The sequence below is a fragment of the Cavia porcellus genome, unplaced genomic scaffold (assembly GCF_034190915.1).
Source record: "Cavia porcellus strain 051 isolate PalLab524CR breed Dunkin Hartley unplaced genomic scaffold, mCavPor4.1 scaffold_11, whole genome shotgun sequence".
Taxonomy (NCBI): domain Eukaryota; kingdom Metazoa; phylum Chordata; class Mammalia; order Rodentia; family Caviidae; genus Cavia; species Cavia porcellus.
In genome coordinates, this window is record NW_026947494.1 from 36850379 (window position 1) to 36877215 (window position 26837).

At 39.6% G+C, this 26837-nt stretch overlaps 1 protein-coding gene across 1 annotated transcript; it reads right to left on the bottom strand.

Annotated features, from left to right (window-relative positions):
• Positions 1-23: 23 nt before the first annotated feature.
• On the bottom strand, positions 24-23984 carry Ccl28 (C-C motif chemokine ligand 28). The gene is given in 4 exon segments (XM_013152841.3): positions 24-137; positions 139-288; positions 5238-5364; positions 23001-23984. Coding segments are annotated over 4 exon segments (378 nt in total). The 5' UTR covers positions 23065-23984; the 3' UTR covers positions 24-100.
• Positions 23985-26837: the final 2853 nt, after the last annotated feature.

The following is a 26837-nucleotide window of genomic DNA, read 5'->3' on the forward strand; positions in this document are numbered from 1 at the left end:
CCAGTATTTTGTTTTGCCCTGTGGACTGCTAATAAGGAAAATTTATAACCATCCATGGCCAAGTTCACTTAAGGAGTCTTTGTAAATTCATTAGTAAACTCTACTGAGGAGTTTTATGGCCGTATGTTTCATATTTTCTCCCGATTTGATCCCTTTTTCTTCTTGCTGTGGTGTTTCTTATGGCAAATGTTGCCTTTGCTATTTTTCTTGGCTGCTTGTGCTTTCATCCACTGATTAACAGTATGATTGTGTGGGCTGATACAGATTCTTCTGCGTTTGACATGGAGGCTGCCGAGGAAAGAAAAAAAAACAATCATCACTAACAGCAAATACAAACATATAAAAAAATGAATAACAGGCAGCCCCTCCGCCATGCTGTATTCTTAGGGACTGAATCCTAAAGCTAGGCAACACAGGGTTAAATCCTGACTTACGCACACTGCTCATGCAGTCCTCAGAGATCAGCAGAGAGGATGGGAAGAAGGAATTGAGGGCGGAGGAGGCGGAGGACAAGCAGAAAGAAAGAAAGCAAAAGAAGATGAAGAAGAGGAAGCAGAGAAGGGGGAATGAAATAAAAGAGAAACAGCAACAAAAACCAAGGGAAAATAAGCTTTGTCCAGCAAAACCAATTCATCCTCTCCACCGTCTCAAACACATTCCTCTCTGTAAAGTTTTAAAGCTGGAGCCTCTCAGCTAACTGTCTTGTTTTATCCTTTTGTGGGTTACCTCACCTCTAGCCCTTAGCTTACTATGTCTTTGATTTGAATCCTTAGCTCTCCTGCTCAAGTTATGGTCCTTGAGAAAGGAATAATCTAGGCATATTTTTGAAAAGATCGAAGTCCACAGTTGGAATTCAGTAATTAAATGAAGATATGAAATGTTTCAAATCATGCTGGCTCTAGCTATATAATATTCCTGTGACTCAGTAAAATTGAAATCTTTGGATCAAGGGGAAATCTTTTGGATTTAAAGAGAAAGTTACTTTTTTTAAAGAGTAGACTGCTGTTTCTCCAGAATGTCCCATGTTGATTTGCTATCAGACAATGTGAGAACTCAAGATAGAGGCAAAGTGGAAAATGTATAATGAGCTTTACCATAAGAAAACCAGCCTGTGGGGGAATATTACTTTGAAAGAAATGGGAGAGGGGCATCGTAAGAAGAGGGCACATTGTTTAAGTGTATTAGATTGAAATAGCTTCAAAAGAAAAGCTGATTTCCACCATGACCAGTTGGGTTGCTCTTATAGGAGAAAAGCCTGAACATAATATTGTTGCAGAGGAAAAAGCAGAAATGTGGTTGAAGCCAGGTGTGGTATCTCACACCTATACTCCAAGCACTCAGGAGGCTGATGCAAGATCACTGTGAGTTCCGGGCCAGCCTAGGCTATACAGTGAGTTCAAGGCCAGCCTGATTACATAGTGAGACCTGTCTCAAAACAACAATAGTAGGGGCTGGGGATTTAGCTCAGTGGTATAAGCACATGCCTGGCAAGCGTGAGGTTGTGAGTTCGATCCCTAGTACCAAAAAAAAAAAAAAAAAACCCACAACCACCAATAGTAATAATAACAAAATAGAATAAGTTGAAGTTTCTTAACTATCCAAAGAACTAAAATTCTCTCCTCTGTCTGTAGTATCAGAAAGAATCTGAGTAATGACTTTACTGATATGGAGAGAACCCAGGAGAGAACTAGCATCCAACTCTACAGTTAAAAAATAGAAGAGGGGTCCAGCCATACTGGCATAAGCCTGAAATCCTAACACTGTAAGAGGTCAAGGCAGGGGAATCACAAATTCAAGCCCAACCTGAGTAGTTAAGTAAGTAATCTTAGTTGGAGCCTGTCTCAAAATTTAAAAAAAAAAATCTTTTTAAATGCTAGGAATAAAACTCAATACGAAGGTCCTAGGTTTAATCCCCAGTAACCCATAACACACACACACACACACACACACACACACACACACACACACGATGGCTTCAGGCAGAAGTATTGGTGCTGGTGTGGAAGGAGCAGATTTGGTGGTAGATACAGAAAAGATGGGAGATGGAGAGAAGGAGTTGGGAGGTGGGGGAACAGCTACCAGAACACAAAGCCCAAATCTGGGATACTAGGATGTTTTAGAATCCTAAAGTACAAAAAGCTGCTTGAAACTGTATCCCACGCATATTTCATCAGGGTAATAAGAGAGTAAGTAATACTGGGAAAGGAGATGCCTGTTCCATACTCCCTACCCTAACTCAACCATGTAGCTTCCAGGCAGGCACCTACCCATCCCACTGTAAGTTTCCAGGGGGAAGAGTCTGAGAAACTATTGGCTCATGCCCTGAGCCAATAGAGGAGCTAGAAAGTCGACTGCAGCCACGGAAATTCTACCCAGCATCATTCTCTAAACTTTGTTTCTTTACTCCTTTCTCTAAAAACAACTTTTCATAACCACTTCTGAAAAACTACCCAAGCCTCTCAGATAACTTTATATAATAACCTCGAAGTTTCTTCCTAACAGAAACCATCTACATAACTCCAAAAACCTCAACTCCCTGGTAGCTTTCAGAGTAGAAGGGTTTAAACAGAGAAATTGCTATTACAATAATCAGTAGAGTCATTGAAACAAAGAGTAGAGTCATAGAAACAAAGAATCTGCTTCCAGGCAGAAAGGATATCAATCTAGTAAGTTTCTTGTAAGCTGATTTACATTACTTACTGTTCCAAAATGAATGTTTTCTACACTTAAACACTTGTCTCAAACTACAAAGTCTCTGTACACAATTAAGGTTAAGGGACTACATTTTGGATTAAGAGATACTCTGCAGCAAAAGAATTTGAAAACAAGATAAGCTTTATGTTGAACATTAGAAATTATAACAGAAGCTCTGTAATTCGTGATTAAAAGCACAAGAGTCAAGTTTAATTTTATTTGAGACCAAGTCACAATTGCTTTGTATTTTTTACCTTTCTTATCAGCACAAAGAGGTCAAATTATGAACTAGTTCTTGAATACAATAGTTTTAGATCCTGGTAATTGGCTTCATAGTTTCCCTTTAGTTAAAATTGAATTTTTTAAAAATGAAGACTCATATTTTTTCAATATATTATTCTTTGTCAAAATGAAAATAATATCCTTTTTGGTTCTTGCACCTTTCCGTTCTCTGACACTTACCCATTCCCAAAATAACATCTCTAAAAGTCCTATTGTGAATGGTGATCCATGTGGCCCCTGTCTGTATCTTACATACCCACAAGAAGTTCCCCTGGCTTTTCTAAGCCTCTCTGGGGGTCCCTTGTAAAAACTCTCATGCCTCCTTTGGTCAAAGATGACATATGCCAGTGAGGGGGAAGGTGTGGACAGTGTTAAGAATCTGGTGTTTCTGACAGCTACCAGAACAGCCCCACATTGTGTGGAAATACAAATACCCAGTAATTCCAACTACTTGGATCACTGTTTTTGAACTGTGAAGTTTTCACCTTCCAATCATTACCAACAGTACATATTAAGCTTAAAATCTGGTAGAATCTCACCCAAGAATATACTAAGGAAACTATTCAAGTGAGTGGGGAACTCTGAAGGCACCTCAGTACGTGTTATTCCCAGGGACTACTAAACAATCTAAGCCAAAGGATCCAAGGTTGGGGTTGAGCTCAGGGAATACTGAGAGAGCTCTCAGGCTTCTCCCTTCTTCATGTAGCCATTCATGATTATTAAAAGTTTGAAACAACATTTGTATCCTCCCTAGCATCTGATCCCAAGGTTATTTTTAAATGTTCATTAGATTTGAGAATTTTACAAGACACATGGATCTAATTCCTAGAAACACACTCACAGGTTCATACACAAAAGTTTTACGGAGTTCACAGCCTCTTGGCCTGAAGAAAGTCTTATCAATGGATAGCTCACAAACTCTTCCTCTGAACTTCCAAGAATTGTTTTCTTGGAGTAGCACTTCTCAAAATTGAGAAGACAGCTTCTTCTGAAAGGGGAAAAAAATACATCTCAAAATCTAGAGATTATTCAAATCATCAGAAATGGTTGTCAGAATCCAGCTGGTTAAGAAGTCTCCTGAAGACTTCAAGAAGACAGAGCTCGGGGCTGGGGATTTAGCTCAGCGGCATAAGCACCTGCCTTGCAAGCAGGCGGTCGTGAGTTCGATCCCTGGTACCGATAAAAACGAAAAAGACAAAAAAAAAAAAAAAAGAAGAAGAAGAAGACAGAGCTCATTGAGTTGCTGCTGCATCCCCACCACATGACATGGTGCCTGGGAAATTACTGATGATTAATAAACATCTGTTGGATTTATTGATGGAATAAGGGGGCCCAAAAGTGTTTCAGGAGCTTAAGAATAAGCAACGAGAATGTTTGTAATCCAAAGAAAGGGCCACCAAATGATTCATTAATAGTGCCTCAAAACGTAAGTGGTGTTAAACCCACAGGACAGGGTGATGCCTCACATTCTAAATGCAGTGGAGTTTTGAGACAACATATTATGGCTGGCTCCACCATCCCTGTTAAAAGACTGGTGATATACAGTGTTCTGAACCAAGAGACCTGAGCGCACATCTGCTTTCTGCATTCACTAGCTGTGTAATACCAGGTGAACTATGACCTTACATGTTTCCATAACATTTCACAGGGAATGACTCATGGCTTTCTATTAGCACTGTTGAGGTTGGTCTTGCATCCCTGAGCCAGGGGTGGGCTGGAAGGTGCCAGAGGGCTCATCAGGAGTCAACACGCCAGAATCAAAAGCAAGAAGGACATTTGGAATTGGATTAATTGTAGCACTTGTGACAAATACTTGTGGCCACTTTTCAAAACTTAAAATAGGCTCCTCATGAAGTTAAACAGGAAAAATAACAGCAACACACATTCTTGCCTGGAAAAAGTTGTAGTTAATGACATTATATGTAGCATGTGCCATTTTGCTGTTTCATTCAGTAGTTCTTTGTTTTGCCTAGGAAAGTTGTAAATGTTATCTGGTTCCTGAGGGCACTGAGCCCTAATGCAGCATTCCAGGGGCAGGATGCGGGATCCCTTGAGGGCTCAGGACATTCCTGTATACAGAAATCGTGCATTTATTGCCTAGAACTTGCAGCTCTGTGGTTCAAAGGACAAAATATGTATTCTTCCTTTGTTTGACTGTATGTATGATACACACCGGGCACAATCTTTCTACCTATTTTTTGTGGGTCCGAGAAATAATCAGTATGCAGTTTAGACATCAGTTACGGCCTAAGAGCACTCACATGACAGCAGCCAAGTCACAGTCCCCATCGGCCCTTTGGATGCGACACACAGTCACTCTTTCTAGAAGCCTTCTGGAAATACGATGTGAAACCTCAGTGCAACAGCTGGAAGCGATGGGAAGTATGGCTAAAAGGAGGGGAAAAAAAGAAATGTTAAATCTTGCTGTGTAGTTCAAATTGGACTTTGAACTCACTACGATGCCCAGGCTGGTTTCCATCCTCCTGCCTCTGTGCCACCCCGCTCCCCTCCCCAGTGCTGGGATTACAGGGGTGCACCGTCATACAGGAAAAACCTCTAAATTTTCTCAAAAGGAAACAGTGCTTTGGAAACCAGAACAAAGTCCCATAAAAATACATAAAATAAAGAAGTTACATCCATTAAGGGAAGACAGGATAGGCATCAGAGGATGTGAAATTTGGGCTGCATGTTAAAGGTATCACAGTTCATCTGAATGAAAAAGGGAGTGGACCGTTCTATGCAGGAGGAACTCCATGCTCAGTGCATTTGGGGTGGAAGAAAACAGAATGTTTCCAGGCTGTGTAGCACAAAATCTTAGATCAAATCCATGGGAGATGGTGTTTTAGACCAAGCCAGACAAGATTCTTGTCAAAACTAACAGCGGAAGCTCTGGGATGACCTCCGGTCATCATCAGTTCCTGGATCGAGAACAGATGTTTTCATCCTAGTCTCAGAGCCCCAAGGAGGACCCACAGGAAACTGACTGGAGCTCTTCTTTTCTAAAAAGAAAGCCTCTCCACTTTTCCTCATGCTTTATGTAACCTGAATAGCCTAACACTGCTCCCTGTAGAAGTGCATCATGGCCTGAGATACAGATGGATAAAAAGAAAGCTTTAGTCCAACAAAATTGTTCCCCGCCCCAGTGTAAATAAGGACCAAAATGTATAACACACAGTGTGAAACAGAAGAAAATGTTCAAACGAGAGGGGGAGCCAGGGAGGGTAAAGGGGTAACGGAAGGAAGGGAAAGAAAAAATGATGAGAAGAAAAGGATAAAAGTGGAAACAAAGATCGTGTAGATAAGGAGGGGAAGAGGGGTTGAAAGGAACGCAGAAAAATGGGTAAAAACAAAGAATCTAGTTACATCATGTACAGGTACAAATTCTCTATGACAAATATGATCATTATGTGTGCCTAAGATGTACAACAAACAATTATTAAAAAAAGAAAACTAGAATGCACATATAATCTCTGAAAGGATTTTGCACTGGAGGGTACACTGCAGCGGCGGGAGGCTGGGAGGCGAAAGGTCAGCTTCCCCGCCCTTAAGCAATTTACCTGTGGCGCAAAATGAATTCCATGGGCTACCTGTGCATCAGTAACGCCCCTTAGGCTCCACCCCAAACCTAAGCTACATGTATGTCCCCACTCCACGTGTCAGGCAGAGAGAAGGCCAGACCCCGGAAGTCATGGAGTCTCTCTCTGCGTTCTTAAAATAAGGGCCACTTTACTTTATATTCTGTCTTCTAACCACGCAGAAAACTCTTTCAATCTCCAACTATATTTTAGCTGTATATTTATGTAAATTTGTTTACAAAAAAAGTTTTCAATAATTTCTTTCTTTTTTTGAGGTAGGGTCTTACTATGTAGTGCAGGCTAGCCTTGAACTTACTTAGGTAGCCCAGGCTGGCCTCAAACTCCTGCCTCAGCTTCCTGAGTGCTAGGATTACAGGCCTGTGCCACCATGCACAGCTCTCAATAATTTCTAAACCATGCGTTTTACTCAACAGATGTGGTTGAAATATAGTCACACATGAGATATACAAGTTCTGCTCACTGCCACTTTTAATTTAGCTGTCATGAAAGTTTGCAGCAGTTCGAAGAGGAAAACGTTTGCAAGTACAAGCCATTTAATGCTATGCATGTCTTTGTTTCTTCTAAACCTAGATATAGAAATGGATTTTCATTTTGTCTTGCTCGTGAGTGTATACAGAGGCACACAAAGTACCAATCAACCAGATTCACTAAAACAGGAAAAGCATAATTTGTTCAGCAAACATTTATTGAGTGACCACTCTGTGACAGACCCTAAACTCTGCATTTGAAATGGTGAAAAAACAAGGCATAGTCTCTGTCTTTTTTATGCTTAGGCAGACAAATAATTACAACACAGCAAAGTAAATGTTGGGTTGGAGCATAACTCAGTGATAGTGTGCTTCCTTAGCCTGCACTAAGCCATGGGTTTGATCCCCCAATACCAAAATAAAGAAAATAAGTATTAGTAGAGTTATCCAAATGCTGATGTCGATTCAAGCAATAGTTTTTAAACCAGAGAGAAGAAAGAAAAAGAAAGAAAAAGAAGGAAAGAAAGAAAGGAGAAAGAAAGAAAGAAAGAAAGAAAGAAAAAGAAAGAAAGAAAGAAAGAAAGAAAGAAAGAAAGAAAGACAGAAAGAAAGAAAGAAAAGCAAGCCAGATGGTAGGTGATACATTCGTGTAATCCCAGCATTTGGGAGGCTGAGGGAGGAGAATCGTTTGCAAATTCGAGAACAGCCTGTGCCACAAAGTGAGCCTGCACTGCATAGGAAGACCCTGTGTCAAAAAGACAGAAAAAAAAAAAAAAAAAAAAAAGCGGACCTAGGACCTATGTGCATTTAGTAAACTGGATTACATTTCTCATTATCACAGGTAAGACTGGCTCACCCGGAGATCACTTGACACATAAATTATCAAAAGATGAGAAGTAATTTATCATTTAGCCCATATTGGCAGATGGGACAGTTGCTCTCATTACACCGCCCAAATAACTTTGAAGAGGGCACGGAGAGACCTTGAAAAATGTAAACCACGTGGACAAGGTGACGGCAAAGCTAAGGGTCTGTTAAAGAACAGCGCCCCCTAGAGATTCTCTTGCGCAAAATCCTAAGTGTCAGCTTTTCCGTTTTTAAAGAATGGCCACTTCCTTTGATTTCAGTTATGACTCCAGAATTTTCACGCCAGATTTACCGGTGTGAGGCTGAAAAGAAGAATATGTGAAATTTCTTCTGCAGTTACATTATTTTTATTCAGATGGTAGTTTTATTTGACTGGAAAGGCAAGCTGCTACAAGTTGAGGGAGTTATTTTCCTCTTTTTTTTTTTTTTTTTTTTTTTTTGTCTTTTTCATTGTTACCGGTACCGGGGGTCAAACTCACAACCGCCTGCTTGCAAGGCAGGTGCTTATGCCGCTGAGCTAAATCCCCAGCCCCGCATTTTCCTCTTAATAATTGTCAACGTTTTGGGGATTTTTTGCTTGTTTTTTGTTTGTCTTTTTGAGACGAGATCTCGCTATGCAGTCAGGCTGGTCTTGCGATCACTTTGTAGCCCATGTTGATCTTGAGTTTGCAATGATCCTTCTGCCTCAGCCTCCCGAGTGCTGGGATTCTAAGCATATGCCACCAGACCTGGCTTTCAATTTTTAATTTTTAATTTATTTTTAAAGTTAGTACATATTTGTGATATACACTGATTACATTCATAGTAAAGAATTTACACACAACATAGCTTGTCTTTTTTTCGTTTCTCTCCCCTTCTTTTAACCCTTTTTCTTCTCTCCATTTGCAAAAGCTTTGCTTCCACTTTTCCCTTCCGTTTCAGTTTTCCTTTTCCTTTCTACCTCTTCCCCTGCCTGGTTCCCCTTCCGATTTGAACATGTCCTTCCTGCTTTCCAGTATCTACCCTTCATTCCTTTCTTTCTTTACCCTTTGTGTTTCTCACACCACAGACACAATGTGCTATTCAAACTTGTGGGTCCGATTTATTTCATTTAAGATTGTGGTCTCAAGGTGGGACGATTGGGAGTTTAGGAAGTTTAAAGACCCTTATGCCACTACTGCATGAGGCCAAGAATCAATCCCACAGGTATTCACCTGCTTCAGTTCCTGCGCTGGAGATCATAAAAACATACACCCATCTGACAGAGTAGGATTTCCGTAAGGGGAAGTTGATGACGATACTGCAAATGAAAGAGGAGTCTCACAAAGCGGGCTTGGCAGAGCAGCAGTGCCTAGAGGTGTGGAGGAGGGAGGACCTGCGGGTGGCTGCAAGGCTCTTCCTGATTGGTCCCCATTCCTTCCCTAACCCCTCCTAGGGGTGTCAGGCTGCTTTGGAAAAGATACAGCTCCGCAGACCCGCACAGGAATTTCCTTTGAAAAGTGAGTCATGAGGTCATGAGGTCAGAGGATCTGTGTTTTGCCGTGCTGAGAAGCAGACACTAAGGTAACCATCGGTACCGAGTGGATCCTCAGCATCTGCCCAGCAAAGTCACCATTAGGACTGCAGAAAGGGACTCCAGGATGTGAACAGCTGTTCTCCCTGGCCTATTAGACCACCTTTTCTGAGACTCTTTGAGAGAAGGACCTTTCTCTAGGACCCAAAATTTGAGAATTGCTAAAAATATGTGGCTAACCGAACCCTAAGAAAACCTTGTAGTTAAAGTTAGGTAAGAAACAATTGGTCAGTGAAGCCCAGATCCTAGGCTTTCCATGGATGGTATCTAATTAGTGTATTTGGTAAATCGAAGTCAGTATTTGAATTATATTTGAGTTAGTTTATTCTGATTTTTGACATCATGATAGGCTTTGTTCCATGAAAAAGGATGATTTGCTTCTGTACAATAAGTGTAAAATAAAGTAGGGGAAAAATCTTTCTAACATAATAGCATGCAACAAGGGATGCGTGACAAACAGCATGAATATGTGGAATACTGAGCTGCAGGAGAGATAAGCTACAATACTGAGGCCTAAGTACACATTATCTTATTTGTTTGGTACCAGGGATCAAACTCATTACCTCACATTACTAGGCAAGCGCTTCAGCCACTGAACAAACCCTCTGGCTAAAGTGTACTTTGAAAAACAGCTGGCACTTGAATTTGGGACTTGAAAAATGGAAAGAATGTGAATAGAGCATTTAAATGCAGAGAAGATAATAGGTGAAGATAAAATATGGGGAAAGAACTTATCCAAATTTTGCTAGAATATAGACTTTATGTGTATAAGTTTTGGGAGAACAATATGAAAAGTGTTGGGATCAGTACCTTACATTTTATTCGAGAAACACAAGTTCAATAATCTCCTTAAATGGAAATTTTACAAATTAAGATAAGGTGATTTACCTGAATTAACACTTTTCTGTGAAAAACAAATGTGAATAAACAATGCTTTTACTATTCTTCTTTTTGTGAAAAATTTCAACACAGAAACATATAAAAATAATAAAAACACCTATATACCCCTACTCAAATTTTACTAATTTTAATCTTTCTCTACATTAGAGTTAGGGTCTTACTAAGTGCCCAGGGGTGGCCTTGAACTTGTGATCCTTCTCCTGTCTCCCTCTCCTGAGTAATTCAGCTTCTGTCTTCTTTCCAAATATTCTGTTTCTATCTTTTTTTGTGTGTGGGGGGAGATTACCAGGAATCAAACTCACTATCTCACACTTGCCTCACAGGCACTTACACTGCTGAGCTAAATCCTTGGCCCCTCAAATTTTTTGTTTCTAATATTTTACTGTTACAAGCAAGACTTCAGTGAACATCCTAATAAGAAAACACATTACCTACTGTGTACCAGGCACTAATGTAACTGCTATGTATGGGCTTATTCATTTAATATTCACAGCAACTAGAAGCAAAAAGAACTGTACTTATCCTTATTTTAGAGCTGGAGATAGGATTTGAATGCAGATTTTCCAGCATTTAAAAAAAATCTTTAGGGCTGGGGATTTAGCTCTGTGGCTCTGGTGCTTGCCTGGTGAGTGCAAGGTCGTGAGTTTGATGTCCAGTACCAAAAAAAAAAAAGAAAAGCCCAATTGTATACTTTATTTGTTCCTCTATGTGTACTTCATGGGCCTTGAGCGAGAATTTCCCTGGGGTAGCTCTCAAATTTTAACATAGATTAGACTACATTGGAATTTGCTAAAGCCCAGTTCTTCTTGTTAACCTTCCCTCCACCGTTAGCTTCTTTTTTTTTTTTTTTCCACTTTTTTTTTTTTTTTAATCGGTACTGGAGATGGAACTCACGACTGCTGCGCCCTTGCAAGGAAGGCCACTGAGCTAAATCCCCAGCCCCGCCTTCGGCTTCTGACTCAGTGTATCTGGCGTGAGACAAGGATTATCAGCCTATGTAACTGCTGGTCCTAGAACACAGAAGCAGATCCCAGCTCTGGAGAACAGGCATATACATGGAACTGCTGGGTGTAGGGTGTATGGACTTCAACTGAATTTGGTTCTGATAAATTGTCCTGCAAAGCTGCCTCACAAGGTAATTATGTCAGTTTGTATTTATATCTGCTTTGGATGAGAGTTCCACTTCTGTCACCCTCAGCATTTCATGTCACATAAATTTTTGCTGGGGCTGAGTACAGGGCACTTGTAGAGGACACGTATACCACGTATTACCATGCATGATAACCTGGGCTCAATCCTCAGTGCCAATACTAAAACTTTTTTAAAAATCTATTAAAACTACTAGTCTGATGGGGTTGAAATGGCAACTAAATGTGACTTAAATTGTGTTGTCCTGTTGGCGAGGTATTGGTCAATCAGATTTGTTCTTTGAATGGTCAAGTCCTATTTTTGCTTGTTTTGTTTTGAGGTGCTGAGTTTAGCTAACTCATGCTGGGGAAGTGTTCCACCCCTGAATTACATCTGTATCGATTTGTATGCTCTTTAAAAAAATTTTTTTTTTTACTTATTTAACAGGAACTCTTAAAATATTTGGATACTAATCTTTTGTTAGTAATTTAAAATATATTATATTGTGAATAGAGTTTTTAATAATACAATTTCTAATTAGTTATTCTGATGTGTAAGAGTGCTGTTGATTACTTTGTGTTGATTTTCTATCCAGCACCCTGGCTGACCTCTCTTGGTTGTACTAGTTTGGAATAGAGTCACTTAGGTTTTCTTTTTTTTAGGTTCAATAAAAAGTTCCTTTTTTCAAATCCATTTTAATTCAAAGATAAAAAGAGAACAAAATTTCAAAACACATCAATCATGTGGCAACAATTGCGCATTGTCATCCCCAAATCAGTCACCCAGAGCACAAGACATCTGCATTCAACTGTCCAAATAATAGCGGCACAAATCTTTCTCTTCAGGGAACTCAAGAGAAATGTGTATATATATATATATATATATATATATATATATATATTACACGTAATAGGGTATCTTTCTTCCAGTGAATGTGTGTGGCATCTTCGACAAAGATACGGTGAATTAGTGTGTCTGGAGTTGTCTCTGCATCTTCTAATATGTTTCATTGGTCTTCAGGTCTAGTTTTTTGTTTGTTTTTTGGTTTTGGTTTTTTTTTCCTGTACCATGCTATTTTTATCACAGTAGCTTTATAATATAATTTTATGTCAGGAATTGTGATGCCTCCTATCTTGTCTTATTGCCCAGGACTGCCTTTGCTATTCTAGGTCTCTTCTGGTTCCAGATGAATTTTAGGATTGTTTTCTCTAATTCTGTGAGGCATGCTATTGGAATTTTTATTGGGATTGCATGGAATATGTATGACGGTATTGAAAATATGGCCATTTCTACTATGTTGTTCTTACCCAAGAGCATGAGATGTGTCTTCATTTTCTAATACTCTTTCATCTCCTTTTTCAGAGTACTGTAGTTTTCAATATAGAGGACTTTTATATCCTTTGTTAGATTGGTTCCTAGGTTTTTAATTTTTTTAAATGCTTTTATCAAAGGTATTGTTTCCCTGATTTCTCTCTCAGTGAGTTTGTTATTTGTGTACAGGAAGTCTATTAATTTTTCAATATTGACTTTATAACCAGCTATGGTACTGAATTTGCTTATTAAATATAATAGTCTTAGCAGGGTTTTTGGGTTTTTCTAAGAAGTGTATCATATCATCTGCAAATAACGGTAGTTTAACTTCTTCCTTTCCTATCTTCATTCCTTTTATTTCTTTCTCTTGTCTTGCTCTAGCTAAAGTTTCCAGAATAATGTTGAATAAGTGAATAAATGGCCAGGCACATGCCTGTAATCCCAGCCCTCAGCTTACTGGGGCAGGAGGATCACTGGGAGTTTGATCCAGCCTGGGCTACAAAGTGAACTCAAGGCCAGTCTGAACTGCATAGCAAGACCCTGTCTCAAAAAGACAAAAAAAAAAAAAAAAAAAAAAGACACAGTGACTTGTCTTGTTCTTGATTTTAGAGAGAAAGCTTGCGGGTTTTGTCCATTTAGTATGATGTTGACTGTTGGTTTGTTGTAGATGGCTTTTATCATATTAAGATAAAAACCACCTATTCCAATTTTCTGTAGGGTTTTTATTATGAACGGGTGCTGGATTTTGTTGAAAGCTTTTTCTGCATCTATTGAGATGATCATATGATTTTTTGTCCTTGGTTCTGTTAATATAGTGTATTACATTTATGGATTTATGTATTTTGAACCACTCTTGCATCCCTGGGATGAATCCTACTTGATCACAGTGTATAATCTTGCTGATTTGCTGCATTCTGTTTGCCAGTATCTTATTAAGGATTTTTGCATCTATGTTCATTAGAGAAACTGGCCTGTAATTCTCTTAGTTGTGTCCTTCTCTGGTTTTGATATCATGGTAAAGCTTGCTTCCAGGAATGAACTTGGGAATACTGCTTCCCTTTGAACTTCATTAAAGAGTTTGAGTAATAGTGTTAGGTCTTTAAATTTCTTGTAGAATTCAACAGTGAGTCACTGGGTTTTTCTGTTGATAGGTTTTCAATTACATCTTCAATTTCATTTATTGATATTAGGTTACTTAGGATTTTTATATCTTCTTGATTCAGGTTGTATCTAGGAATCTGTCCATTTCTTCTGCATTTTCCATGTTATTAAGATAGAAGTTGTCAAAATAGGTATAGATGATCTTCTAGATCTCTGCAGTACCTGTTGTGATTTCAACCTTTTCATTCCTAATTGCTTGGATTTGTGCTTCTTTCCTTTTATTGATAAGGTAAGAGTTTGTCAATTTATAATTTTCATCCTCATATAAGCTTTTGATTTAGCCTGCTCTTCTTTTTCTAGAAGTTTGAGATTCACCATTAAGTTGTTTATATATATTTGCTCTGTTTTCCTGATATGGGTATTTACTACTATAATTTTCCCTCTTGAGGCTGCTTTGATTGTGTCCCATAAGTTCCAATATGTTATATTATTATTATCATTCAACTGTAAAAACTGTCTAATTTCTTCTTTAATTTCACCTGTGACCCTTTGGTTGTTCAGTAGGGTGCTATTTAATTTCCATATATTTATGAAGTTCTTGTGGTTTCTTTTGCCATGGATTTCCAATTTCATTCCACTGTGGTCTGATAGTATTCATGGGATAATTTCAATTCCTTTGCATTTACTTAAGCATGTTCTAGGAGCCAGTAAATAGTTTATCCTGGAGAATGTCCCATGTGTGGCTGAGAGGAATGTGTATTCTGATGTTGTGGAGTGAAACACTCTATAGACATCTAAGTCCATTTGTTCAAAAGTTTGGTTTAGTTCTAGTATTTCATAAATGATTCTTTGTCTATTTGATCTGTCTTCTTGGGACAGTAGGGTATTGGGCTCTCCCAATACAATTGCATTAGGGCTTATTTGATTTTTCATGTCCGTTAGTAATTGTTTTATATAGCTGAGTGCCCTGGTATTTGTTGCATATATATTTATGATTGTTACATCTTCCTCTTGGAATGTTTCCTTTATGAGGATATAATGACCTTCTTTATCTCTCTTGAAATTCACTTTGTCTGAAATAGAATAGCTACTCTTGCTTTTTTCTGGATTCTTGTCACATGGTATATTGTTTTCCATCCTTTTACTTTCAATCTATGAATTTCTTTCTGAATTAAATGTTTCTTGTATGCAGCATATTATTGGATCTTGCTTCTTGATTCATTCTGCCAGTATGTGTCTTTTGATTGGTGAATGAAACCATTAATATGGATGGTTATAACTGAATACATATTGACTTATCCTTGTCAAGTTATTTTCCTGTTGTTGGCTTCCCTACTGTTTCCTCTCCCTCTGATTGCTTGCCTTCCTTGGTGGATTCTTTTGTTGTGGTTCATGGAGCTTTAGTCCTTATGATGTCCTTCAGAACATTTTAGAGTGCTGGTTTGGTGGTCATAAACTTCCTCAGATGTTTGTCATGAAAGTATCTTATTTCTCCATCAATTTTGAAAGATAGTGTTTGGAGGTACATCAGTCTAGATTGAAAGTTGTTTTTCTTTAGAACTCCAAGCTCTCCACTGTGCATTTCATCATAATATACTGTTTCATCATAGGCCCAAAAGCAGCTGGGCTCACTGTCCATGGACTAATTGTGAGACATTTCTCAGAAAAAGAAGTAAAAATGGCAAATAAGTACATGAAAAAATGTTCAACATCTTTGGCTATTAGATACATGCAAATTTAAAAAAAAACCTGTGAGAATAGATTTTCTTCCTTTCAAATTAATTTATCTCAAGTAGTTTGACAGAGATGGAAAACTAACACAAGAGGCTTTTCTAATGTAATGTGCTACTTTGCTAACTGCCCAGAATGGTATCTAGTCTATCCTAAGATCAATACATAATTTCTAAATTAACGTGGATTATTTTCTTCCTTATCTTTCTGGGTCATGATGCTTTAATTCTTATTTTCTCTGCAAAATTTTTTCTATTAAAATTTTCATTGCTGCTCACAAAATTCTTTATATATCTCCTGGTATCATCATCCTTGCATGTTTTGGGTATAAGGATATATCAGTTTCATTGGTGCACTGGGTGACTTTGTCTATTTTTTTGTTCTTTGAGAAAGTTCATACAAGGTAAGGATTATTTGTTTCTCAAATTTTTGCTAAAACCCTCAAAGCCACTTGGGCTTAGTATCTGAAGGAAAGATGCTTAACTCTGAATTATTATTATTGGCTTCAACTTGTAAATATTTTATTGAATCAATTTTAATGTAGCAGGGTTGTTTGTTTGTTTACTGCTGGGGATCAAATTCATGACCCTGAGCTTGCCAGGCAGGTGGTTATGCCGCTCAGCTATATCCCCAGCTCCGATATAGCAGTTTTTTTTTTTTTTTTTAAAGAAAATGTCCATTTTAGTTGCACTTTCTATCTGTTGCCATAAAGCTTCACAGTATTCCTATTGTATCTGTAGTTATGACCCCTTTTTTTATTGTACTGTTTTATTGTACTGTTTTATTGTACTGTTTGAAGAGGATCCTGCGAAAGGCAACAGGTTAGAAGTTTGTATCTAAGCAATGAGTAAAACCTATAAAGTATACTTTGTCTAGATTCTACAATATGGATTAAAGTGGGCATCACAAAATGTTACGAGACACAAAAAGTACTACTTACTCCATTTTAATTTAGCCTTAAGGGCGTATAAGCACACACACCACACAGCAAAACAAGCATGTTCAACTCAAAACTCAAAAAAAAAAAAAAACCCGGAAAAGAAATCAGAGGAAACAAACAAGCAAGGCACGACGTCTCGGCGCTTTACGGCTGTCGCGCTAGTGCACGCTGGGGTCGCGGCTCCCAGTTCCGGAGAGGGTGGGAGGGGGAACCAAGCTCAGGAGCCAGAACTCCAAGAAAGCAGACCCAGAGCCACAGGAAACAGTTGGCTTTCACCGGTCCGCCCTTGCGGTACTTGTTAGGAGCCACTGGCTAGGTGGTGAGGCTTTTATTTGAACCTGGGGATTGTTCGTGCCCGCAGGGAGTGGAAGGGCGCCAAATGGCGGCCTTAGGGTGATCTGGACCGCGCGACGGGCAGGGTCCCAGCGCCGGCGCCGCACTTCCGCTGCGCCCCATCCACCGTCCGTGTACCCTAACTGTTAGGTGATTTAGGTGTTTGCTCTGTAAATTATGATGCAGGTATGTTAAAATATAGCATTGGGACCTTGCCAGTATCTTTTTTCTTGGCAGTTCTGTCCATTTTTGTAACACTAGTATTTCAATGGACTCAGCTAAGCTCAGACACAGTTTTAATATCCGTGGGGTTTTTTTTTTGTATGTTTGTTTTGTTTTTTTATTTTCTATATTGTCTTAAGTCTTTTCAAATCATTAAAGTTTTTCTTGACGGTTTGAATCATATCCTGTTTTGGGTCAAGATTTTATGTCTCAAATTACCTAAAAACTATCTCCAAATTCAAGTAAGTAGGAGTCATCTCAGTATGATAACTCGTTTATAATATTTAATATTTTAGTGTGCTATTTGTATCTGATCAGAAGCATCACCGTGTGTCTCACTGATTAGGATTGATGCTGTTGGTTTGTGGTGGTGGTCTTTTTCGTTTCCAGTGTTAAGTTTTTGCTTTAACTGTGTTGATCATGTGTTGAGAGTTCCTAATGCTTAAAATCTAGGAAACCAACACTAAACTACTGCACACTAGATCGGTGGTGTGAGTTATATTCTAGGGTTTAAGAATGGGACCCTGCTCATCTAGAGAATTGCCCCAGCTTCCTTTCTCGCTTGGATGTGTTCTACAGTACAGTGTGATCCTCAGCTGCAGTAGTGGCAGTGTGTGAGAGTGTAATAGAAGTTTAGCTTGAAAAGCACTGCTATGGAGAGCAGCAAAACAGAAACTCAGTAAAGAAACCTTTGTACCACCGGTGGAGAAAGGATTTTGTAATATTACAAAATATTATGAAAGATTCAACTGCTGTCAATGTCTCTAGACTATTTTAAAAAGGGCCAAAGTAATCCCAGCATGCGGGCACATTCCTGTAATCCTAGCACCTGGAAGCCTGAGGCAGGAGAATGGCTGCAGATTTGAGGCCAACCTGGGCTACAGTGTGAGTTAAGTCCAGCCTGAACTACATAGCAAGACCTTGTCTCAAAAAAATGTATATGTAATATAAAAGGGGCAATAAATAATGTTCACAGTGTGGTGGACTAGACTGTGGTGCCCATTCTAGTGGATGTTGTTCTTTAATGGAGCCACTTCATACTGTGGATGTCCACATGGTCACTGCTGTCACTGAGTAGGCAGAAGACCTCACCAATTCATGATGGATGACGTTACTATGGCCCAAAACATCCCCTCCTACTTTTTTGGAACTTTGAGTAATGTTTGAGGAAATGGAGGGTAGATGGGTTTTTTTTTTAAGGTAAAGCTATCTGGCCACTAGTATTTCTTATGTAATACACACTAGAGTGGTCAAAGGGACAATACTTTAAGGGCTCAAATAATTTTGTGACATAGGGACAACTTATAGTGCAGTACTTATGCATGTGGAGATAAGACTACACAGTTTAAATCCTGGCTGTTCTACAACTCTGTTTTAATTCTTCTGTCTGTAATAAGGAGATAGTAATAACATCTACCTTGAAAGGTTGTTAAGATTTACAGACTTATGCATTTAGGTGCTTAGAACAGCGGACAAATAGTAAGTAGCAACAGATATCTGGAGGTCAGTGTACATCATAGTGCCTGGCCCATGATAAAGATCTAAATGTCCATTTGTGACTTTTTGTTGTTTTAATTAATTAATTAAATTTTGGGTGTTGGGGATTGAACCTAGGGCTTCAGCCCTGCTTCTCACGCACTCCCTCATTGAGCTACACATTCATCCTCACTTTTGGTAATGTTACTTTCTAAAATTTAGAACTTCATGGGAGGCAAGGACAGAAACTATTGATTATTAAGTACCCATTACATGTGAGATACTTCCTATACATTGTATTTAATCATGAAGATACCTAGGTAAGAGAGGGCATTGTTCTTCCTATTTTGCAGACAAAGCTGGGATTCAAAGAACTTAAGCAAGGACCCGAGTTCATGTAGTTAGAATTTTGACTTATCTTTTGAATCCAAAGCTCACTCTTCCCAGGATGAGGATGCCAGCATTTCTCAAATAAGGTTTCATAGACCTTGGGAAGGAACCCAAAGATACCTTCTCGGGATCCATCAATCCTACTTAGAAGTTTTGATACATCCTTTGAATGATAATCTTTAGGTAGACATGTTCTGGATCTTTTGGAAGGGCATTTTAGGAGAACACGTAAGGAAATTTGAATTTTATTTTGTGTTTATGGTAGTGCAGTTATCACTACTATCTTAATTGGTCCTGACCAATCGGAAAAGAGCCAATCGGAAAAGAACTTCATAATACATTCATGCTAGGGGAAAGCAAAATTGTGCCATCAGATTTAAACAGAAAAAGATGGGGAGCAATCCCTTTTCATTTTGTACCTGGTAGTATATACACTGGACTCATAAGCTGTGAACCTCAAACATCGTGTTACATTTGTTTAGAAAAGGTTCTTTTTTTCAGGTACACCTTAATTGTTACATTAAATTAATGTTATTACTATGTTAAAATCTTGGTTCTATAGTAGTGTTTTTATTTAAAATTTTTTTTTTTGGCCAGGGTTTTAGCACAGCGGCATAAGTGTCTGCTCGGCAAACGTGAGGTCATGAGTTCAATTCCCAGTACCCAAGAAATAAATAAATAAATTTAGTTTTTTAATTACAGGAAAGCTTTATAATTGCACAAGAGATTTATACCTGGCTTTTGCTTATACATGAAGTAACAGTTAATTTAAAAGTCAGCATTAAGTGTAAAGAGTATTTCCCTTAAGAGCTGGGCATGGTAGTGTACTCCTGTAATCCCAGCACTCAGGAGGCTGAAGCAAGAGACTAGCCTGGACTATAAAGTAAGCTCAAGCCCAGCCTGAACTGTGTAGTGAGATCCTGTCTCAAAAAAAGATCAAAATAACAAAAACACAAAAAAACAGTTTTTCCCTTAAAAGAAGTGCATACCTTATTTACACTCTTTCTCTAGACACAGAAAAGGACAATTACAAACACAAGAAAACAAAAAAACCCTTCATAGCCACATTACAGACATGACTGACTTTTGAGCCAAACTCCACAAACACTTAATCTAACAATGATAGAGGATGATTTAACTATGGGATGCATCTGGAGAGAAACTAAAGGCAGGCAGATTCATGGTCTAGTTGTGTCAGTCCTGTCCAGGACCACTGCTGATGAAAGGGAAAATACCAGCTATGCAGAGCAACTTTGAAGCACAAAGCACTTGGTACCCCTCGAGTGTCCTATAGAACTTGCAAAAGGTAAGGCTTTCTTTTAGGATGTAAGTAGCAAGCCTCTAACAAATACCTGTAGCTTAGGAACCGTGTTAAAGATTAAGAAAGTAGTTTATGGTAGAAAGACAGTTTGGGGCTCAGTGAAACAAAATCTCTCAACTTCCATGTCCTGGGAACAAGTAGAGCCTTAATGTACCGTCCAAATTGCTAGGCCCACAAAGTTCTACATTGTGGATTTGAGGAAATTGGCTCAGAGCCACTCAGATTGGGTGAAAGACATTTTTATGGACACAGTACTGAGTTCTCAGAGCCAACAACCACATCACAGATGTGCCTTACCTTTGGATAGAATCCAAAGCTTTTAATTAAGAATAAAGTCAGCTACTTCCTGATTGGCACAGAATACCTTACAGACTCACATCAAGATAGCCATTTAAGATACATTAAGAAAGTGGAACAGCTTTCTACCTTAAAAACCAAAATATATTCTTGCAAGTACCATACTGGCAAGGGCCCCTTCCATATCCCGTCCTCCAGCTTGCAGCGATTGCCGGGACCACCTGTGTCCTTCCCTGAACTGCTGTGTTCGCTGCAGAACTTGGGTTACTTAGGGCTAGCCACAGGGCACCTGGCCACATACACACTTGAATGGAAGTTTGCTAAGGAAAGCGGTGGCACTGCCCTCACATTTCCTCGGCCGTTCTCAGATCTATTCACATGCATTTTACCTTAACATTATTTTTAAATGGCAGGAGGTTGGGGGCTTCTCAGATGTCATTATCCTTGTCCCACACTTATTAAGAAAAGCCCCAAGACTGAACCAGAGTGCTTCTAGTGGGTCTCTCAGCTCTTTGCTGTCACCAGCTGTCCCCTTCACACCCTCCCGCATCTTGCCGCTCACTCTCTCTGCCTTGGTTCCTCAGGAGGTTTGGCTGAGGGTAAGGCAGAGCTTTCCTTGTTGCTTCTGCCTCCCCATCTGTGTTTCCCTCGCTTCCTTTTCTGCAAGAGTCTTACTGTAAGGACAGCTAGAAATAGATCAGAAACTTCAGTCGACACCTTTTTCAAAGCTTTGCATGTAATAGATTTAGGTGGAGTTAGGTGCCAAAACTAGGAGAGACGCTAGAGTGCTAAGGCTAGTGATGGCCAAATTCTTAGAGACCGAGTGCCCAAACTGCAACCCCAACTCACTTGTTTATCACAAAGGGCCAACACTGCAGTTAAGCCAAAACACTAAGGTTTTAGTTGAGAAAAAAAAAAAAAAAACTCATACATTAATATCTTGTATCTTAAAAGAAAACAACATGTGTGCCATGGGCTCACCACTACTGGATAAGAGCTTTGAGAAATAGAAAAGTCCTCAAATTTCAATGGTGAATAGCTTAGAAGAATGTCACAGAAATATAAAGATAACAAACTCTGCGTTTATTTTGATAAGATACATGAAAATTAAGATCATCATCTCTCCATGTTTACTTTAACCCAATGATCGATGTTCCTAAGCAAAATGCTACAGTAGGAACCAGGCAGCTAATGTGACACAGCAGACAGCAGAGGAGAGGGACAGAGGCTGGTCTGCTTCCATCAGTTTTTGCTGAGCTTTGTGCCAGATCTGTTGTTGTGTTTTGTTTGCACTACAAAGGATGGGTCCCATCCCAGAGCCTCACTGATGCTAAATTGCTTCTGAACCACATCCCAAATGCCTGGATCTGATTTTTTAAAATGAGAAACTCTAAATTCATTTTGTATGTATGTATATATGAGGATGTACATGTATAATCTGTTATTTTGTTTGTTTCTGTCTGTTTTATGCGACAAGCTCTTACTCTGTAATTCAGGCTAGACTTAAACTCACTGTGTAGCCCAGGCTGGCCTCAGACTCACAGTGATTCTCTTGCTTCAGCCTCCCATGTGCTGAAATTACGGTGTGCAGCACCAAACTCAGCTGAAATTGGTGTTTTAGTGTTGACTTATCTTTTGGAAAGGCAGACCAAATACAATGATTAGCTCAATCAAATACAATGATTCTGCTCCAGACTCAAGAGAATCTGTTCAGGGTTAGGCTTAAAAAAAATGAAAAAGAAGCACCAAGTAAGTGTTATGTTTGTATATATTTAGTGTTTCTTAAATACGGTAGTAGAGCTATAGTAGAATAGGTTCCTTGTAGTCGAAAGGGAGTTAGTTACAGTCTTCACTTGTATATGAGAAACTCATAGGCAAAATTCTCCTTGATAATCATTTGCATGGTTTTCTTCATCTTGTTTCTTTTTCTTAAATTCGGACTGAAGTTTCAGTTTTCAGTTATCTGCAAGGCTAATTTTGCTCAGGAAATCTATAGCTTACCTAACCCCAACACCATGGGTCCAGTCGGACCATCTTTTCCTCCAGGATTGCACACACCTTTGTTCAGCCAGTTCAGCAGGTAGACAGATTAATAATAGTCTTTACTCCATCCTCTCTGTGGGCATTTTCTAAGCTATTGTAGTTAGAAAATGAAACAGTTCAAAGTCGCACCTATGTGGAATGACTTCATCCATCAGGTGCCATGTTACTAATACTCCAGCTTAAATGAGGTTCCTTTCTCAGATTTCTCAGAAATGTACAATTTAAACCTAGACCACTCTCTTGCAGATATCCTAGCTGAAGATAGAGATTCCTACTCACATCTTCCAACCCTTATTTGGGAGGCACCTCCTTCCCACTACAGACCCAAGTAGCCGTTCACCCCACTCACCTTCCGAGATCTGAAGAGCCACACAGACAGCCAAGGCCACAAGAGCAAATCTCATCTGCTGCATTACTGCCTGTGTCACTGACTGTGACAGCACTGGTGAGGCTGTGAGATCAGGAAATAAAACTGAAGAATATCGTTAGGTGCAAAGGAAAGAGCCAGAAGTAAACCAGGTAGCCCCGCCCTGGGAGGTGCTCACGGGATCAATTTCTCCTATTTCTTTCCTTAAGAATGGGTTACTGACTAAGGCTCCCAACTGGGTGCGTGTTTACATTGCCTGAGGATCTGGGAATGGACTTCAGAAGCCACCTGGCACTTGACAAGGTCCTTGTGATTGGATGTCTGTATCAGAATTACTTGGAACCATTACAATCTGCAAGAGCCACCCTCCCCTCCATGCACACACACACCTATCAACCAGCATTGTGGTGTAGGGAACCAGTCGTGTGACCTTTGTAAAAGCTCAGTAAATGATTCTTATGGACACTTCTGTTAAGAACCATTGTCTAAAAGGAATCAGTTTTCAGTGGTTTGAAACCATGCGTTTCTGGGGACAAGGGTGACAAGTCATAAAAAATTATCTCTTTGGAAATACAAAGAAAACTTCTGTCTTTCTTGTCTTGGTTTGCAGCCAGATTTATTTCCAGTGAAGCTTTTAGCTTAAAGGAGAAACAAGCAGAGGGCAGTGCCTTGCAGAAAAGGGCCCCAGGGCAGCCACAAGGAGCAGGGGGTTCCAGGCCATCTTTGCTGCTAATGGGCTTCACAAGTAAAAGTCAAGAAGGGGAAAATCATTGGGTTCTGATATTGCCTTTTCTACTAATTGATTGTATAACCTCAAAAAATGTACTTTATTTTCTGTAAATAATAATCAGGCTGATGACTTCCAAAGTCATAGGTGCTTCTTCTAGAACTGTATCATCCCGTGTAGTAGCCAGTTGTCCACATGTGGCTGTTGAGTACCTACAATGTGGCTAGTCCAAATTCAGATGTACTCATGGTGTAAAATACATACTGGACTTCAAAGGCCGAGTATGAAAAATAAAACATACCATCAATAATTTTTATATTGAGTTTGTGTCAAAATGGTAATATTTTAGATATACTGTGTTAAGTAAAATATTAAAATAATTTCACCTGGTTTCTTTCACATTTTAAATGCTGCAGTGTTTTAAATGCTGCAATGGTTTTGTCCTCTCCAAAACTCATGTTGAAAGTTAACCCTGGTCCCCAGTGTTGGGAGGCAGGAATTAGCATAAAGTGCGCCCTCATGGACAGAAAAATACCTACAACAGGATCTTCAGGAGTGGGCTGAGACCCCTGCTCTTTGGCCTCCCCAAAAGATGCAGGTTGGAGTCACTGTCTTGGAACCTAACTAAACATGTCTTCTTTCCATGCCCCGCCCCCAACTCTCACCGCTTTAGAATGTCAAGAATATGAACTGTTCCCAAGTGTCAAGTTAGTTAACCAAGATCCAGTCTCACCTTTAAGCTCTACAGTTAGACTTGTAATAAAATGGAGCATGAGAGCTTTGGAGAACTGGGAGTTACTGACAATGATGACCCTGCAATGAGAACTCAGTCCCCCAGAGCAGTTTCAGCTGCTTGCTCCAAGTCTTAGTAAACTAGCAGAGAGAACCTACAGTGATTGCCATCAAAGGTCTCTGGAATTATGTGTACTTGCCACAACCACAGCAGCCTTTCTCTGGATGTCAGTATACTCTCAAAGTGTCAGGAGGATGCACAAAAATGATAGTCTGAAATACTCATGAAGATTTGTGGAAATAACCCTTTCACTTTTAACACTCACCAACCTACCTGGCCCCTAAAATTCCCACCCTGAGTACCTCATGAGGCTGGCTTCCCTACAGGGGGAAAAAAAAATCTGTTTAGGGGGATTTCAAGTAGAGGGTTAGTCTGAGCCAAGACCTGTCTCGGAAATAAAAAGGGCTGAGCATGTAGCTCAATAAGCTTAATCCCCAGTACTGTGAAAAAATAACTGAACAACAACAAAAACCCACTGTTCAAATAGAGGATAACTTGTGTAAAAGGAGTAATTTTTAATTGAACAGGACAAACTGCAGACTTAATAGGGCACTAACAAGGCAGCTGGGCTTCATTTTGATGAGTTTAGGGTTAGGCTGTACTCAGTTGTGTACCTGTCATTTCTCTGTTAAGATGTCTCCTCATGTGTGTAGGTTCCTTCTGCTAGCAAATGTTACCAGGGCCCTGCCAAGGTGGCGGCACAGGAACAGAATCTAGACACTTTTATATCACAGGGACCTTCAGTTATAAGCATTTCCTCTTCTCTTCACACCCTTTCCTGAGGGTGTTGGAATAAGATGGTATGTTAGCAACAGTTCCTGGAAGACATTTGGTATAGCAGGTTGAACCCGGAACATTGAAGTACTCAATAACTGCCGTCACTGGATTCACAACCTTAGGAAGGATGTTGTCACTTTGGTGTTAAACAAACCTGTTGCTACCAGCAGGAACCTACAAACAAAACCCCTATGCCATGTTGTTTAAACCAAAACATGAATGGCAGGAGTATTGGGCAGATCAGTTTTGATTGAGGTTACAGAAAAACTGAATCATGCTATTTTTGTCTGGAAATATTATAATTAAAAGCTATGATTGTGTGTGTGTGTGTGTATAAACAGCTCATTGGGCAGACATAGATTAGCATTACTTAAGTAGGAGCCTCAGAGAGTGGCGTGTATTAGGTAGCTTTGCATTACTACAGCAAAATACCCGAGGCAGGGTGATGGTTTGTCTTATTCCAACACCCTCAGGAAAGGGTGTGAAGAGAAGAGGAAATGCTTATAACTGAAGGTCCCTGTGATATAAAAGTGTCTAGATTCTGTTCCTGTGCCGCCACATGTCCCCCCAAGAGCTTGATGCACTCATAGACAGGGCTTTTAGAAGAGGATTGGATCATGCAGGCATTATACTCATTGTAAATTGGTCCACTGGTGAGTTTACAGCTAAAAGTGCAGTTAGGAAGTGGGGGGTGGTTTGAGGAGGGTTGTGACCCAGAAGCTCTTCTTTTTTCTGCTTCCCAGCTGCTAAAATGTAGGAAGCTTCCTCTGAAGCAGCCCCTTGCACCATATCATTCTACCTTGGAGCTGGCCAACTATGGACTGAAACTTCTAAAAACCATTAATTGAAATAAACTTCTCCTCTTTTAAATTGTAGGGGCTCGTAGAGTGTCCCAGAAATGAAAACATGACTAAGACAGGCTTATAAAGAATTAAAAAGAGAAAAAATTATTTAGCCCACAGTTCTGGAAGCTCAAGGGCATAGCATTGCTACTCAGATCTCAGCTGTATCATGTCATGGTGGAAATCCCTGTGCGTGCGTGTGTGCGTGTGTGAGAGAGAGAGAGAGAGAGAGAGAGAGAGAGAGAGAGAGAGAGAGAGAGAGAGAGAGACCGGCATCCCATAATCTATGTTGAGGTCATAACCCAATAACCAAGGACGTCCAGCAAGGATCAACTGTACCTCTCAAACGTTCCACCACTTCCTGACAATGCCACCCTGCAGATCAAGACTTTAATCACTGTGGACTCTTGGGACACTCAGAGTACACCCAAACCATAGCAGGTGGAATCAGAAGAACTTGAGATACATGAATATTTTAAATTGGATTTTGTGCTTCTACAAAGCCCAATGAGAATAAGATTAAGAAATGCATGTCTTTAGGACCTAGGCCATAGTTGGAGGACAGAGACATAAAATGACAGTTAAAGTCTAAAGCTGTGTGGCTTTGTGTTTTCTGTTGTGAAATGTCCCTGGCTAAGAATACACAAATACAGTCTTTTAGAATCTTTTTGTCAGGAAAA